At 45.2% G+C, this 18796-nt stretch overlaps 1 protein-coding gene across 1 annotated transcript in view; it reads left to right on the top strand.

Annotated features, from left to right (window-relative positions):
• The window catches only part of BGN (biglycan), a 48342-nt gene extending 38540 nt beyond the window's left edge, over positions 1-9802 (top strand). The window contains exons 5-8 of the mRNA XM_069986342.1: positions 1309-1419; positions 2169-2262; positions 3494-3632; positions 8534-9802. Coding sequence (XP_069842443.1) covers positions 1309-1419; positions 2169-2262; positions 3494-3632; positions 8534-8731 — 542 coding nt within the window. The 3' untranslated portion in view covers positions 8732-9802. The remainder of the gene's footprint in view (positions 1-1308; positions 1420-2168; positions 2263-3493; positions 3633-8533) is intronic.
• The last annotated feature ends 8994 nt before the right edge of the window (positions 9803-18796 follow it).

Below are 18796 nucleotides of genomic sequence, written 5' to 3' on the forward strand. Positions count from 1 at the left end.
ACAACAAACAACAAACATCTCCACCTGTAGTAAACCAACACCATATTTGCAGAAATAAATAATGCTCCACCTGTAGTAAACTAAGACCACAGAGCAGCAACAAATATTGGTCCACCTTTAGTAAAATAACACCACCTTGCAGAATACATATTGCTCCACCTGAAGTAAACCAAAACCATAGTGCAGAAAAAATAAAAACTGTCCCTACCTCTATAACCCAACATCACACTGCAAAAATACATACTGCTCCACCTGTATAACCCAACACTACACGGCATACATATGCACTGCTCCACCTTTATAAGCCAAACCCCTACACACCCATGCACCAATACATACTGCTATGTAAAGTGCTGCGGAATGTGTGTGCGCTATACAAATAAAAGCATTATTATTCACCTGTATAATCAAACACCACACAAGTAAATACCACTCCACCTGTATAACCCATCATCACACTTCACTACTACATACTGCTCCACCTGTAAACCAGAACCACAGTGCAGCACTCCTAAGCCTTAAAGGGGTACTCCGGCCCGGGCGTATTTTAAGCTATGGCCGGGGAGGGGTGTTATGGACAGCGAAGGTCACTTATCTCCCCAGTTCCAGTGCCGGGTCTCGGATCGCGCCGCCCGATACACCCGTCCCTCGGCCGCTTCCTGGTGTGAGCTGCCGCATGAGATGTGACGTCTCAAGGCAGCTCAGCCATTCAGCGGCCGTAGCGGAGTCCCGCCTCGGCCGCTGAATGGCTGAGCGACCTTAGAACGACCCGTCCCACGGCAGCTCACACCAGGAAGCAGCAGTGGGATGGGTTGTTCTAAGGTCGCTCAGCCATGACCTGGCGCTGGAACCGGGGCCTTAGCTTAAAATACCCTGGGGCCGGAGTACCCCTTTAAAAGCACTGCTTTAGAGAGTCCAGAATATTCTAGCTCTTCTCCCTTTTAGCAGCATGACTTCCCAAAGACATTTGAAATCATGCTTGCACAGTCACTTGTTAGCCTGTTGGATGTTTAAGGTGTCCCTGTCACTTTAAAGAAACTTTTGACATGTGACAGAGAGGTTTGGTCGGTTACAGTCTGGATGCTAGGATACTAGGCCGCCTAGACCGCATAGAGTGATAGAAGGAGCTGAAAGAAACACTTTTCTTACTGAACTGAGTAGATCAGAGAAGCTGAGTAAATTAGGAAACAGAAGGGTTCGCAGGTTGTCCGGGTGAGAACTTCAATTAATTTAGGAAATATATATTTCTGACCTCATCAGAACCTCTAACGTTCCATAGTGATTCTGAATTCCTGTTTTATTCTCCAGAAATGGGAGGAAATCCCCTTGAGAATGGAGGTATCGAAGCCGGAGCTTTCGATGGACTGAAACTCAATTACCTTCGTATCTCAGAAGCCAAACTAAACGGCATCCCTAAAGGTAACCTGAGACGTCTTAAGTGAAAGAATGAAGATAGAGACTGTGACCACAGAAGGAAACATGCCGAGTAGAGGGAGGAGAGGGAACAGCTTGTACCAATAAACATTTCTTTATCTTCTATGTCATCACAGATCGACCATATTGGAGACGGGCACATGTTTAAAGGCTTTGACATTATTGTTACAAGATGCAAAGAACATTTTTTAGAATAACGTTCTTATGGAGATCTGTAGCTATTATTGGTCTTCAGAAATTTAGACATCAGCCCACCACCTGTGTCAGAAGTTCCAAAAATAGGTTGGGGCACAGTTTTACTTAGTCATCTCCATACAGCCCATGTTCTTCTGATGGTGATTTAGAATTCCAGACCTTTAATTTGGTAGATTAAAAAGCAAGGAAACCCATAGAAAACCCATCTTCTGTAGAGAAAGGTCTTAGGCCAAGTTGGTGTCATCTTGGGTGGTATGAATCTGTGTAAGGTATAATGTTTTAACACTAGGGTGTGAGGTATCAATCATCATGAGATCATATAAAAGAGATGGTGGAAGCAAATAAGTATCAAGTCCCCCTTTGTCTTGTATGGACGTGGGACTAGAGAAGTCACAGTACGACAACATCAAGTGACTCTCTGAGAAAACCATCCTCTGAGAAGACCACTTTAATATATCCATTCTCTCTCTTGTTTCAGGAATACTTAAATATTTCCTCATAACTTGATGTTTTACTCAACCAATGTCTGGTTTCTCTAGGTCTCCCAGGCAGTCTAAATGAGCTCCACCTTGACCACAACAAGATTCAGGCAATTGAGATGGGAGATCTGAGCCAATACCCCAACTTATACAGGTAAGAAATAGGATACTGTGGCAAAAGGACCAATATTTAGTAGACTTACCATCAGAACAACTGACCCAAGTACAGTATCTTCCATTACTACCATCCTATGGCCTCCATAGGACATTTGGTCTGATTCAACTGTATCTTCTGATATGTCATGCAAATATGTCAGAAGATATCATCAGTCAAGGAGCTCAGATTACAAAAGATGATAGATATGATGGGGATCTGAGAAGAAAGAGAAGAGGTCGGGTTCCTTTTTTATTGCTCACTGCCACTACTTTCATGAATAAGTGAAAGTTTAAGGCCAAGGACCCTCACCATGATTCTCGTCTGACTCTTTAAGCCACTAACTAGATTCAAGACGCTCAAATATCCCAATCTCAACTTGTTACTGATTACATATATGTATGGAAACAGTGCTGGGGGATATATAGCACTAGATTTATAACTGCAGAGATGGTTTTCTAGTGATTAGCACCCTTTAAAATTTTCAATATCAATTGTTTGTTTAACCATTAACCTACTTCTCTTCTTTAGGGGGTTTAGCCTCCTTCCTGACCGTATGGATTGAATTAATAGGAATTGAGTGTCAATGTGAATTATGAGAAGTTCAGTAAAAATTACACTTCCGGACATTTTGGCAAACATTAACAAATACGGGTATGACTCTATTATTGTTGGCCAACCATTTGGCAGCACAAGGCCCTTCCTGTTTATCATCTTGGAGTGGAGATTGGCTTACTAGGAAATGAATCCTCTGGACATGCTTATGAGCAAATACAACAATAATAAAGCTATACACAGACCTAGCTAAATAGGCCTAAAATTACTTACCATCGCTTGATGTTTGCCTGTATATTGCGACAATAAATTCCCTTGGAAAATTCCCAATAGATGAGAAGAAAAACTAAAGACAGAGTATACCACCCCCTGTAAGGACTCTTTTAGTGTAATGTAAAGATAAAAAACTACCCACCCCTCTTCCAGTGGCCAATTCTGCCAGATTGGTCTTTGGCTCTTCTGCCTAGATAGAAACTCTCCTTTTTCTGTTAGCTCCTATGTTTAAGGGGGAATGAATGACAACCCTTACTGGTTCAGGAACCTGGGATAGACTAGCTACATCCAGCTTCTACACTGACCAAATACCAGGAAATGTTGAAACTATAATGAGAAATGTTTACAATGTGGTGTTTTTTTCCTCAGTCTGACATCTGTCTATTTGTATATAATATTCTAGGTTAGGACTGGGATACAACCTCATTAGAGCGGTAGAAAATGGCAGCCTGGCCAACCTGCCCACTCTCAGAGAACTTCATCTGGACAACAATAAGCTCTCCAAGGTCCCTCCAGGCCTGCCCGACATGAAATTTCTCCAGGTAAGAATACAACCACCCAACTTTTGATGACCAAAAAGAAACATGTTGGGGGGGATTTTGAAGACAAACTATTTCCCATTGGGACTGGTTAAATGAGGGTGGACATAGTTGGAGGAATCTCAGTATGATAGCTCCCTCTATGATGTCCATATGCCCTAGTGGGAAATGAGCAAAAGGGCCATTCTGATGAAGTCTTATGCTTATATTCAGAGTAGGGATGGTCCGAACCGAGTTCGGTTCGGGTTCGTACGAACCCGAACCCTCGGTAATGATTCCCGCTGTCTGCCCGCTCCGTGCAGCGGGCGGATCCAGCGGGAGGACAGCCTGGAAAACTGGGATACAGCCATAGCCATAGGCTGTATCCCAGTTTTCCAGGCGTTCCTCCCACTGCCCGGAGCGGGCAGACAGCGGGAATCTGATGCCGAGCGTTCGGGTTCTTACGAACCCGAACCTCGGCAGGTTCGGACCATCCCTAATTGAGAGGTACAACACAGTGATTTACAAAAAGGCTTAGGGTCTTCGTGTAAAGCCTGCTTCAAAGTGGCTAGGCTTCCCCTGGTACTTCCTATATATTTGGTGGATAAATATCATCTGAAACTGTGAATTTTGGTGGCATTGGATGGAAATGTAATGTTTATTGGGGCGTCCTATCTCTCCCTGATGGCAAATGTTAGGGAAGAGACATATACACATTAAATGGTCTATTAATTACACCGAAATTGGGGACTTTGGCCAAAAACTATCTAAAGTGTAAGGCCAGGTTAACAGAACTATTCGTCAATGAAACTTGTTTTATAAATTAACCAACATTGCTAAATGAAGTAATGAACTTCTTGTTTCTGTTTGACACTGTAGCCGGGAACTCAGCCATTAAAAAAAAAAAAAAAACCTTCCCTCTACTATGTTGAAGGCCCCTGTAGATGTAGAGAGAGGTTATAGTCAACAAGATGTGTTGGGAGGGAGATATTTTTGGCTGAATTCCCAGCTAGAGTGTCTGGCAGAAACAGATTATTACAGGGTGTACACTGGACAGGATGTGGGGCAATAAAGAGAACAGCAAACAGTTTATATCACATTCAGAAGGAAAAAGCATGAAAGGTTTCCATGAAAACCAGACTTTTCCAGAAAAATGGATCACCTGGAAAGTAGAACTGCTTTGGGCCTCCAGTTGGTGGAAAAGTACAATTCCCATCATGCCTGGACATACACTAGTCAAAACCAGTTGATTTGGCAATTTGTACTGTAACTCCACTCATCTCCGCTAACAGCAGTCATACCCAGCCGCTGGTGCCTGGGGGGCCCGATGGTCCCTCTGTAACATTGGGCCCCCCAGGCACCAATAGCTGGGTATGACTGCTGTTGGCAGCCCCTATAGCTATGCCCCTGCACCCTATACACTGAGATAGTGTTGAACATACACACCAACAACTAGCAATTGTTGAACATGGTGGAGAGGCAGGGGCCAAATTCTAGAGAACAGGGCTCACAATACAACCTGACACGTTCCAATGATGCTGAACTTTTCCTCCACGTTGGTGTCAGGCGTGCAGCAGCCATTTATTGATTTCCCATGGAGCTGCAGATTTCAGACAACATCTATTACAGCTCCAGTCTTAACACCAGGCTTTGCAATTAACAAAAGGTCAGAGATGTGAGCGGTGCGTTGTCGGGACCACAGGGGAGGCTGTAGTGTCGGGAAGCAGGAGGATCGGTGGAGGGAAAGCAGCTGAGGAAACAAATGTCATTCAGGCAGTAAGTGTTACACAGTGTACTCAGCGCTCGTCATACTGGAAAATACAATATACAAGGCTGCAGAATATGGCGGAAGAATAGGAGGAATGCGAGAAACATATGTAAGACAATGATTTATTTAGACACGTATAGACACGTACACATATACACACATGTATGTACTCAAATACACATACAGTTACATGCATACACACACTTACACATACTGTATACACACATGCATACACACACTTACACATAAACATACATGCAAATACACAAATACACATAGATACATGCATACACAGTTATACATATATACACATGCATATACACAAATACACATGCAGACATTCATTTACATGTAAATACACGTACATGTAAATACGCAGATACACCTAGACACATGCAATAGAGACGTACACATATACATACATGCACAAAAATGAAAATACACAAATAGATTCATGCATAAACTTACACATATACATACATGTAGAAACACAGATGCACATACAGACTTAGATATATACATACATGCACAAACGTACAAATACACAGATACACATACAGATACATAGGCACTTACACATGCACAAACATGCAAATACATAGACAGACACGTGCATACACACACATATACATACATGCAGGTAAATAGACGCATAGACACATGCATACAGACTTAGGCTAGGTTCACACTACGTAAAAGTACGGCTGTTGTTGCCATCGGCAACAACGGCCGTACTTTATGCGCCTGTGAACATTGCCTCTTGTTCTACGGGATCCCGTCTGGAGCGTATACACATAGTATACGCTCCGGCCGGGATCCCATGCAGACCCACAAATAACTGACATGTCAGTTTTCTGCAGCCGCAATTCATTGAATTGCAGACGCAGAAAGACCTGTCAGTTCACACAATGAAGCAAGCGGCTCTGGCTCGCTGATGCGCCCGCATCAGAACACTGTGGCCGGGATCATCTGGGCAGAGACCGGCCGGGTCACGGAACGGCCAGTCTCTTTACGTTGTGTGAACCTATACAGATATATGCATAGGCACTTATACACATATACATATGATACATGCACACACAAGCAGATATGTATACAGACATTTGCATACACACTTACACATATACATACATACATGCAGGTACACAGATGCACAAACAGACACATGCATACAGACTTAGATATATACATACATGCACAAACATACAAATACACAGATACATATACAAACGCATACATAGATAAATACATACTCACATACATACAAGCAAGTATACATATACATTTACAAAGGCAGACATATACATGCTAAGGAGGATGTGCAGATGTTATGTCGAGGGTCAGCTGGAACTTGGTGCTTGAGTGGGATCACTGGCTGTAAGCCACCCTCCTGACATACACACCAGAGAGGACAAGAGGGTTGCACAGGTTGAGCCACAGAATGAGCCTGCTGCACTGTATATATTAGCCCACCTCCTCATAGACTGGCCACGAGGTAGGCAGAGGCAGAGTGGCCATCACTGAATTCTGCACAGCACTCTACTTTCTGGCTTCAGCTAAACCAGAAAGAACTGGTTGGTTACTCTGAGCACATGACTCTGACTGAATGCTAGGGCCTACTAAGAGGGAAGTGGGGCTACAGAGACTCCACCCATAGATTTTAGTAAGTTCTGCCCTTAAGCTGGGTTCACACTATGTATATTTGAGGCTGTATTTGGTCCTCATGTCAGGTCCTCATAGCAACCAAAACCAGGAGTGGATTAAAAACACAGAAAGGATCTGTTCACACAATGTTGAAATTGAGTGGATGGCCGCCGTATAACAGTAAATAACGGCCATTATTTCAATACCACAGCCGTTGTTTTAAAATAACAGCAAATATTTGCCATTAAATGATGGCCATCCACTCAATTACAACATTATGTGAACAGAGCCTTTATGTGTTTTCAATCCACTCCTGGTTTTGGTTGCTATACAGCCTCACAAATACAGCCTCAAATATACATAGTGTGAGCCCAGCCTTCAAGTGTAAGTGCTATTTCATTGTAGTGTCCCACTAGTGTTTTTTCTTTCTCTTACTGTCTTACACCTTGGTAAAAGTGTCTCACACTTGTGTCACAAGTTAGGACAGAAGGCCGCTGTACCTTACTCCAACCACTAGATGTCACACTTCTCTACAGCACAGCTGCAGCTAACACTAGGTTCAGCTACTCACTCTTCTCCCTCTCTAGCACAACTTCCCTTTAGTTATTTAGTTAGTGCCTGGCTACAGTACCTGTTTATAGTTGTCTCATACCAGCTAGTTACCCAACCTCTATGGGTCACTAGACCAGACCTCCAGGGAAGCTGGAGACAAGGGAGTCTCACCCTTGCCATCCCGGCAGAGTACTTACTAAGTTAGGCAAGGACCCTCCTATCTGGTCCCTGACACGGGCTACTATCCCTACATCTTTCTACTATTAATTTTCCTATCTGCCTGTTGATTGAGCACTGTTTGTTACTATTTCTGCACTAAAGTAAAGTTTGGACATTGCACCTCACCTTAGTCCTAACCATGGTCCGGTTGCTGTGTGTATGGGGGTGGGTGTTACCACTTCTGGCCACCGTGACAAGTAGCCTCCAAACACTAGAACCCACCAGCAGGCCCAACATCTGTTCCAGCAACCTGGGCATAAAGCATATGGGACCTGTCTCACAAGCACTTTACAGTGTTACCATTAGGTGGCAGCAAAGTAGAACAGATAGCACAGTGTATACACATGTATAAAGGAAACATTATGTATAGACAGTATACTACATTATGACATCTCTGCAACCATAAAACACTAAATAAATATATATATATATATATATTTATATATATATATATCTATCCATATGCACATACACTGGTACTCATATACTACACATCACCTGCATACACACATACACAGATTGACTGATGGCTGTCCAGGCACAATGGGAATCGTGGTTTAGCAACAGATGAAGGTCGATGTTTCCCATTCCTGCTCTATAGTTTGTCTACAGTAGACATACTAGACATACTTTGCATTGAGTCATTGGCTAGTACCTCTTCAATAGGTCATATAGAATGGTATAGTCTGGTATTACTGTGTATGGTCTCATATCTAATACCATTGGTTTCTTTCCTCCGCAGGTCGTCTACTTGCACTCCAACAATATCACCCAAGTCGGAGTCAATGACTTCTGCCCCGTAGGCTTCGGAGTGAAACGAGCCTACTACAACGGCATCAGCCTCTTCAACAACCCCGTGCCCTATTGGGAAGTACAGCCGGCCACTTTCCGCTGCGTCACCGACCGCCTGGCCATCCAGTTTGGAAACTACAGAAAGTAAAAAAAAGAGCAGGAGGATTATCAAGGGATCAAAGAAAGCGGAAGATGGGCGACGCGGCGACAAACAGAAGAGTAGAACACAAATAAAAATGTAACAAATAAACCCAGTGATACTCAATAAGAGGGTGTGTAAGGCAGTCATTAAATCCCACGCTTTAGGTATCCTCCCTGTCCTGCCTGAGTCCTGCCTCAGCTGTATAAATAACCCCTATGGGATCTCAGGTGGGCAGTAGCTGCACTAAACTTGTATAGCCACAATTCTGTATCCCCGTAATGGAAAGCTTCATAGCCAGCCTCTAGCTCCCCGGCTCTGCCTGAACTACAACTCCCAGCATGTTTCCTGGCCGGGCGAGCCACGGGTTGCCTATATAGTGCACCATGTAAGACATGTGCAGACGCAGTATCCACCCTCTCTAGAAGAACAGTACGAGACCGATGCCAGGTGCCTGTCAGAGCTACCCCCCCTCTATATAGTCAGGCAGCAATGCATTGGTGATGTATGAATACTGTAGCTTCCACTGAATGCAGCCTTTCCATAGGGTCTCTGAGCATCCGATATAAACTATGGGACCAGCGTGGGCATCGGTAAATTACTTGACGGTTTAGAATAAAATTTACCACCCCACAAAACCCGGCTTCAGTCTCCTATCTCTTATTAACTATTGCAGAACGGTCTCCGTGCTTTGCAGAGCAAGGCATTGCAGGGTCTCCCGGCCGTGAAAGAGTTAAAACTCCTTCCATGGCCCCCTGGGTCCCACACTCAGAGAGGTCTGGAGGCCCGTGATGGCGGCACGGCACTTTATTTATCCCTAGTTCATGCAGGATCATGCAAAAACAAAAAAAGAAAAAACTTTAGTAAACGGCATGCAGTGGTAGTGGCCTTTATGTTACCGTTGTGCCTTTGTAAATTGCTTACGCGTATGGTTGTACTGCCATCTAGAGGGGATAAATGGCATTACGGGCAAGCAGGGTGCGAGCGATGTTACGCTATCTTGTATTTCTTTTACATACAAATGTAATGTTTTTTGTTTTTTTGTAGATATTTCAAAGGCAATAAAATCAGTGGTGGATACATTTGTATAATTTTAGGAATTTGTTCAGCGGTTTAATGATATTCCGTTTCTCCGCAATCAGGTTATAAAGTGTAAAATATTCCCATTTTATTTGCTTCTGTTTTCCATTTTGAAAGATATTCACGGAAATTTACTACATTAGTATTCCATCATCTGATGTGACACAGTGGAGGGACATGGCGGAGTTTATGTAACTATTAAAGTGACTCTGTACCCACAATCTGTCCCTCCAAACCACTTGTACCTTTAGATAGCTGCTTTTAATCCAAGATCTATCCTGGGGTCCGCAGGTAATGCAGTTATTATCCTAAAAAACAACTTTTAAACTTGCAGCCCTGTGTCAAACTGCCGTGGCCTAGAGTATCTGTGCCCTAACCTTGCACCACCCCTTCGTCCCTCCTCCCCATCACTAGGAATGCCCCTGGCAGGATTTTTCCTATTCCTCTGCAGTGAACACTGCACAGGTGCCTTAACGATCCAGCCCATGTGCCATGCTCACACAGGTGATAAATAGGAGAAAATCTGCCTGGAGCATTCCTAATGATGAGGGAGGGGGCGGGGAGGAGGGACAGAGAGGGTGTGCCAGCCTAATGCATACACAATCTAGGCCACTCCAGTTTGACACGGGGCTGCAAGTTTAAAAGTTGTTTTTTAGGACAATAACTGCATCACCTGCCGAACGGACCCCAGGACAGATCTTGGATTAAAAGCAGCTATCTGTCGGTTCAAGTGGTTTGGGGGGTGGGGGGGGGTCAGATTGTGGGTACGGAGTCACTTTACAGGGGCTAGGATATAGCTGTACACTCAGAATTGGTTGTCAATGTCAGGGGGGAGGGGGGAGGATCAGGGTGAAAGGGGGGAGGATACATCACTTTTACCGCAGCTTGCTGCAGTACCAGGCACCGCCACACAGATGAGGGTGGCACTGCATCAATGATAAAGCTCAGAAACACCCTTAAAGGGGACATTTCATCACTTTTAGGCTGCCTAAACCATGAGTCATGGGGTGCCTTATGCTCACATTTCCAACTTCAATTGATAGATTAGAGAGAGTCCAGTTTGTGTACAGGGCTGGTGGGGTGGGGCTGCCCTGATAACTTGTAGCTCTCAAAGCACAAAAGTAATGACAGGTTCCCTTTAAAAGGGATTCTAGAATATATATATCTGATGCAGCGCCACCCTCATTTATGTGGCTATGCATGGTATTACAGCTTAGATCCATTTACCTAAATTGGCCCAAGCTGCAGTACCTGGCATTGGGCATTCGTGGATCTCGACAAGCAGAGAACTCTCTCTACCAGTTACCTTGATGGGCATTGTGGAAGGAACTTGTCATTGCTTTCATGCTGTCTGAATCACAGGTCATTGGGGTGGACCCTGAATGCTTCTATCTGCTCCACCAGTCTTGATTGGATCTGATGGGGACCGCCCTGTTGACACCTGATTCAGGCAACATCTAAGTAATGATGGGTTCTCTTTAAAAGAAGTGGGGTCCCTGTCAATTCCAAAACCATTCTGCACGTTGAAGAGACAAGTCAAATATTTGGATAGGTGAAGGTCTGGGTGTTCTGATACCCATCAATCACTAAAATAAGTGGGAAGCAACATGGACCTGGCTTGCTCTACAGTACGAATACCCAGACCCCAATCGATCAATGTCCTCATGACATGTTAAACCTTGTTGGAAGTGACAGTCCTCATGTAAGGGCCCCCTGCTACTATACTCATCCCGGTTTTCTCTTTTCTCCAGTAAGACACATGCAAACAAGCAGATCCATATGGTTCCATCTAGGGGGAGAACACAGCAGATTTTGTGGTCACTTATTTCAATAAAAAATGCTATTCTCAAAAACCACAGACTTGTTCAGTAGTTTCATAAAGAATCTTATGCTGGAATAACAATTCTCCTTCTGTTCTCTGTGTTATAAATCACATATACTAAAGTAGTGATCATTACAGATGAGTGAATCGAACATGCTCGGGTTTGTCCGAACCCAAGCGTGCGGCATTTGATTACCAGTGGCTGAAGAAGTTGGATACGGCCCTAACGCTGCTTGGAAAACATGGACACAGTCATAGGCCGTAGGCTGTATCCATGTTTTCCAGGACTCCCTATTGCTGTGTCCAACTTCTTCAGCCACCGGTAGTCAGAAGCTGCGTGCTCGGGTTCGGACAAATCTGAGCATGTTCGAGATTCACACTCATCCATAGTGATGGCGTTTTTGCTGTTCACTAAGCAGAGATATAACATTAATGGCCGCTATGACTCCCATGGGTGGCCAAAAAGTCAGGTATACACTGGAGCTTTCAGATTTTTTATAAAATTTAAAGGGTGTATATACCATTGCAAGCCACCTCTGCAGTAACACAGGGTACACAAAGGGGCTATCCCTTGTCGGATGACTTTAGCATACATTGACCAAATCTGCCTTCCTCTTGGGTGGTATGACCTTAAACAGACCCCGAGCATCTGGTTATAAAATACATGAAGTAGTGTTAGCTGCTCCTGGTATGGGGTGAGCTGACATCCACTAGCATTGAGAAGAAGCCCCTTCTATTTCTTCCCAACTCTATGTACGTCCTGAGAAGGATTCAAATCTTCATGTCATCTTCCTACCTTGTGACTGGTTGTGGTGTAACATTCTAAAACCAAAACTACCGACCATTAAAAAGCACTCCAACCTCACTCATCTCATAAATAAAACAAATGGGTCACATCATCCTTATATCTACTCTCACAGCTCCTCCTTCCAGAATTGTGACTTGCTGATATTAGAATAAGTGGCCACCTACCAGCATGAGAAACCGTACAGGCGCGCACCATCCCTAGTAATCTCCCCCAAAAATGAAATCAATGGATAGCTCTCATAATCTGGCAATACCATTAAGTATGCAGCCCACCAGCCTTGCAAAGATCCTCAAAGAGATTATTTAATTACTTTGAGCCCCTACATTGTAGTTAGGTCTCATATTTATGCCCCCACACTGTAGTTAGGTCCTCCTTTCATCCCCCACAGATTAGGCACCCTATTGAACAAATTAGTTAGATCCGCCTTTGTGTCTACACACAGTAATGGGGCCCCAATTTTGACCTCTGCACAGTAGTTAATTTGTGTCCCCCCACGCACTTCTTCCATGCTGAGAATTGTATGTGGCTGTGGGCCAGCACCTGTGACAAGATGCTGACGTCCCTGCTTTCTCTGGATCTCTTTTTGGCCACAAGTCACAGGACAGGGAGTGGGTGGCTATAAGTTGAAAGTAGCACTCACCAGAGGAAATTCATGGGGCAGGTTAGGCCCTGGGCCTTCAGGTCTATGGGCCGTCTTGTCCCATAGACTTCATAGCAACAGTATCGTCTAGCTCCATTGTTGATACACTATTGGGTACATGCCATGTATGAAGGGGGTACTTTCATGTTCCCCACACTCCTTTTAATGCTCAGCACAGTGTAAGGTCATAGTCTCAGGGGTACTTTGATAGAATTTATTGGCGTAGGGGGATACTCAGCTCAGGAATTTCAAAAACCACTGATCTAGAACACATCCAAGTAGCGAACCAGATAAGAACAGATGCTTTTCTTCCATGCTTCTGCTCCGTCACACACCCTTACATTTCAATCACTTGGATCTGGGCAAAGGATTTCCTCTGAGGAAACTTTGCAGCGCTCCAGGGTTTTTCAGAGGAAGCATTATATTCAGAGAAGATTACAATCTGTGGGTGCAGCCAAAAATTCCACTAGACTTCTTGACATCTGTTCTTTCGCTTGTCTTTTGAATAGGAGAGCAGATGTCAAGGTGTCTACAATTAATGACTTTCTCCTACCGCCTCCCTTCTATCTTGTTATACCTTGTCATGGAGCTCTGATGTCGGGGGGTTTCTTCAGCCTGACTGTAAATTCGGCATTGCCTGAGATTTTGCAGCGGCAATATGCAAGAGGTGTAAGTATTCATCAATTTCAGCATGATGAGAATTGATAGCTGGGATATTGGTAACTTTGTATATTTTTTCACTTGTAACTATGAGAAGACTATAGGGGACATTTATTAAGACTGGCGTACTTGTGCTCGTACGCCGGTCTTAAATTAGGCCCCACCCCCTTTTCCTCAGCCAAATGCACTGAGAGAGTGTCATTGGTGGGCCAATGGCCAGCGAAGACTTGTCCATCGGGAGAGTACCAGTGGCCTTAAGGTCCAGAGAGGGTTTCTTGAATATGCAGTGGGTTGAAGATAGAACTGTACAGAAACCCCAGTATGTTCTTAGGAGATCTATTAGACAAGAGTTGTCACCTGGAGAGTGTCACTGAAGGCATCTGTTGGCTGTAACTCACATTTTATACTGCTGACATTGGTAGGTAGCTGTTAGGTCAAGGAGGCACATGGTATGTTTTATATATCTGTCCGTGCTTCCAAGATGTAGAAAACTGCTTCTATTCTCTGGTACAAAGAGTCAAAGAGTCTTTTCCAAGCTCCTGAAACGCTGTAAGCTGTAACACCTCCTCTCTTCTCCTCCCTACCTTATTGATACCTGGAAAGTAAATCCCAAGCAGGGTCAGGTAAGGGAGGGGGGAGCATAGATGAGTCACATGATTTCCTATGATTTCAGTGATTTCCTATGGACGTCGGATTCATCTCTGCTCATTAGCATATTAAGCACAAAGATGAGCGGTGGCGATTTTACAGCAATGGGACCGATATCCGGTGGAGAGGGTGAGTATCCAAAGCTTTATTAAGGGCAGAGGGGATTCTCTAGTCCCCAGCAGGGTCAGGTATGGGAGAGCGAGTAAGGAGGTTACAGCTTGCTACACTTTAGGAGCTCGGGAAAGCCTCTCTGACACTTTGTATAATAGAATAAAAGCATTTTCCCATAATAAGGCAACACAAATTGATATATGAGGTACCAGGTGTCTCCTTGACCTATCAGTTATATAACAGTGTCAGCAGTTTGAATGTGAATTACAGCTGATAGATTCCCTTTAGGGTCAGACATTGATCTGACCTAAAGATTTGATGACACTTGGGAGTAGTAAGCTGTTAGATCAGGGTTCATAGCATGGTTCTGACGTCCGATGCACGGATACGTCGGCACCCTGTCAGAAATGGGTACTGGCCCCATTCACTACTATGGCCCGAATGTAGTCAGCTAGTGACTATGTTATGGTCATTTCCCACAGCATGACTCAGCACATTTGCAGCTAAGGAAGAGGATGCCAGGAGCGGGTAAGGGGGTTGAGGGACATGGTGTCCGTCGGGCTGGAGGAGCAGGTGCAGCAGCAGCCCATAGTACAGGTCGCTGCAGCAGCCTGAGGTTGCTATAAAGCCAACAGTGACCCTTGTAAAAACAAGGGACCCTTGTTAAAATTATTCCCTATTATAAACAGTACCCCCCCCCATGTAATATTTCATCCTCATCCTCTCCTTTTTCCTGCTCCTCACACGACTATCTCTAAGAGTTCCCATACTATAGCGTTTAATCTCTGGAACTCATTACCCTATCTCATTCGATTTTCCTAAATCTTCAAAACCTTAAAATGGACACAGTTATTACCAATGAATAATGTTAAATCAGCAGGGGAGGTGATATACTACATCGCTGCAAATGAGTTGGTTTTTTTTTGCCTGTTTTCTATATGAAATATGATGCTATACATTTGGCCACCAGGTGTCTCACTTACTGGAGAACTACAGTCCAGGCTCCATCACTAAGGCCATTTTGTCTTTAGTAACAGCAAAAAGAGAGACCAAATGCAGGAAGTGATGTCAGTTGGCTCAATAAAGATAAATTCTGATTGGCTGGCAGCTGTGCCTTCTGAAGAGGATCCACACTGTTCCTTAAAGGTAAATGAAGGTTTCCATATTATCTGTCCATTGTATAAATACCAGTACACTCACTCACTGCTATATGGCTACAGTGCTACAGTATAATCGTCCTGGGTATTAGGAAGCTCTATGTTTCTATGTCATGTCCCACAATCAATATGACTGGTGGACGCAAATGGTCCTAGAACTTTTGAATACATGTACAAACTCAGGTGACAAACCCCTTATTTCGAGGACTGAGAATTCGTACCATTAGTCTGTGCATTTGTGGTAACAACTTGATCATTTGTAAATGATAGAAAATTCTCTCTGCAGGTGGCTGTAATAGATATGGAATATAAATGGTAATTACATGATAATATCCAAGCAGGAAATCTAGATAATTATTTAGTGAAGAATGTTTACAAATTTTTAAATTCTAGAGGAAATTCTCGAGACAATGTTTTCCTCTTGATCTCTGGGGGAAGATGAGGTTTCTTCTTCAAAATCAATGTTACAAATTGCACCCTGGTTAATAGGCTGGATTAGCTATGAAAAATGTTATCTATCACTGAGACAACTCTCCTCATTTGGCTCCATCACCCATCCATCAAGGTGGTGTGCTAACTGACATGTGTCTAAACAGGAGGGGATGGACACAGTGGAGAGGATAGACATGCTAAAGGGGGTGGACACAGTGGAGAGGATGGACACAGTGGAGAGGATGGACACACTGAAGGGGATGGACACAGTGGAGAGGATGGACACACTGAAGGGGATGGACACAGTGGAGAGGATGGACACACTGAAGGGGATGGACACAGTGGAGAGATTTGACACAGTGGAGGGCATGGACACACTGGAGGGGATGGGCACACTGGAGAGGCAGGACACCACTGGAGAGGATGAACACACTGGAGAGGATGGACACAGTGGAGAGGCAGGACACAACTGGAGAGGATGGACACAGTGGAGAGAATGGACATACTGGAGGGGATGGGCACACTGGTGGGGATGGACACACTGGAGGGGATGGGCACACTGGAGGGGATGGACACACTGTAGGGGATGGACACACTGGAGGGGATGGACACACTGGAGGGGATGGGCACACTGGAGGGGATGGGCACACTGGAGAGAATGTACACACTGGAGGGGATGGGCACACTGGAGGGGATGGGCACACTGGAGGGGATGGACACACTGGAGGGGATGGGCGCACTGGAGAGGAAGGACACCACTGGAGGGGATGCACACACTGGAGGGGATGGACACACTGGAGGGGATGGACACACTGGAGGGGATGGGCGCACTGGAGAGGATGGACACACTGGAGAGGATGGACTCACTGGAGAGGATGGACACAGTGGAATGGATGAACACACTGGCGAGGATGGACACAATGCTGAAGGGAATGGACACAGTGGAGAGGATGGGCACATTGGAGGGGGTGGACACACTGCAGAGGGTGGATACAGTGGAAGGGATGGACACAGTGGGGGGAATAAACATACTGGAGGGAATGGACACAATGGAGGGGATGGACACATTGGAGGGGGTGGACACACTGAAGAGGATGGACTCACTGGAGAGGATGGACACAATGCTAAAGGGGATGGACACAGTGAAGAGGATGGGCACATTGGAGGGGGTGGACACACTGCAAAGGATAGACACGATGGAGAGGATGGACACACTGGAGGAGTTCAACAAACGAAGGGATGGACACACAGGAAAGGATTGACACACTGGAGGGAATGGACACACTGGAGGGGATGGACACACTGGAGAGGATGGACACAGTGGAGGGGATGGACACAGTGGAGGGGATGGACACAGTGGAGGGGATGGACACACTGGAGGGGATGGACACAGTAGAGGGGATGGACACACTGGAGGGGATGGGCACACTGGAGAGGATGGACACACTGGAGGGGATGGACACAGTGGAGGGGATGGACACAGTGGAATGGATGGACACAGTGGAGGGGATGGACACACTGGAGGGGATGGACACACTGGAGGGGATGGACACAGTGGAGGGGATGGACACAGTGGAATGGATGGACACAGTGGAATGGATGGACACAGTGGAGGGGATAGACACACTGGAGGGGATGGACACACTGGAGGGGATGGACACACTGGAGAGGATGGACACAGTGGAGGGGATGGACACAGTGGAGGGGATGGACACAGTGGAGGGGATGGACACAGTGGAGGGGATGGACACAGTGGAGGGGATGGACACACTGGAGGGGATGGACACAGTGGAGGGGATGGACACAGTGGAGGGGATGGACACACTGGAGGGGATGAACACACTGGAGAGGATGGACACACTGGAGGGGATGGACACAGTGGAGGGGATGGACACACTGGAGGGGATGGACACAGTGGAGGAGATGACACAGTGGTGAGGATGGACATACTGGAGAGATTAAAAACACTTGATGAAGGGATGATTCTATTTTACATGGCATTGGACCTCAGAGGAGGTAGACATGCACACCAGTCTAGGTAAACGCCCCCTGCCGCTGACCTCTTAATATATTTGCCTGTGCAGCACAGGCTGAGCTGGTGTAGAATTGTCCTATTATTTATGCCAGGTAAATATGGTGGCCCACCATGGCCATTCCCCTTTTACTGCATGCTCTGCCCACTTTTTCAACTTCCGGCATCTGGAAAAGTCACATGCCGCCCTAAGGTGTCCTGGATAAGTAGACTGTATCCATGTTTTCCAATCCATCCAATTTTTCGAGATGCCGAGAGTTGAATGCAGAGGGTTTGGGTTTGGTCATGCAGCCAAACCCGGACACTTTTCCAATGTTCCCTCATCACTAGTACAGACCGCTCTTTTACCACCAAGGGCCAACTGGTATGTTTTATTTCCGTCACCCCAGGGACATAACCATCTTGGAAACTTTAGTGACACTCCAGAAGTTAACAGTTCACTGCCAGTAAAACCTTGATATAGCACTGTATAGCACATATAACTGTTGGAATGGTTCAAGCTGTGTTTCTCAATTGTCCTGATGAAGTTCTACTCTTTCATAAGGTAACCCCTTTGCTACGTAACTCCTTAAGTTCTGGTCTCTTAATTTTTCGTCTTGATGGTGGCACCCCCATTGCCATTAAGCAGAGTGTGCCCAGAGGAGACTAGACACCATCACATTAGTGGAGCCCACCATTCTCACT

The sequence above is a fragment of the Dendropsophus ebraccatus genome, chromosome 10, assembly GCF_027789765.1.
Source record: "Dendropsophus ebraccatus isolate aDenEbr1 chromosome 10, aDenEbr1.pat, whole genome shotgun sequence".
Taxonomy (NCBI): Eukaryota; Metazoa; Chordata; class Amphibia; order Anura; family Hylidae; genus Dendropsophus; species Dendropsophus ebraccatus.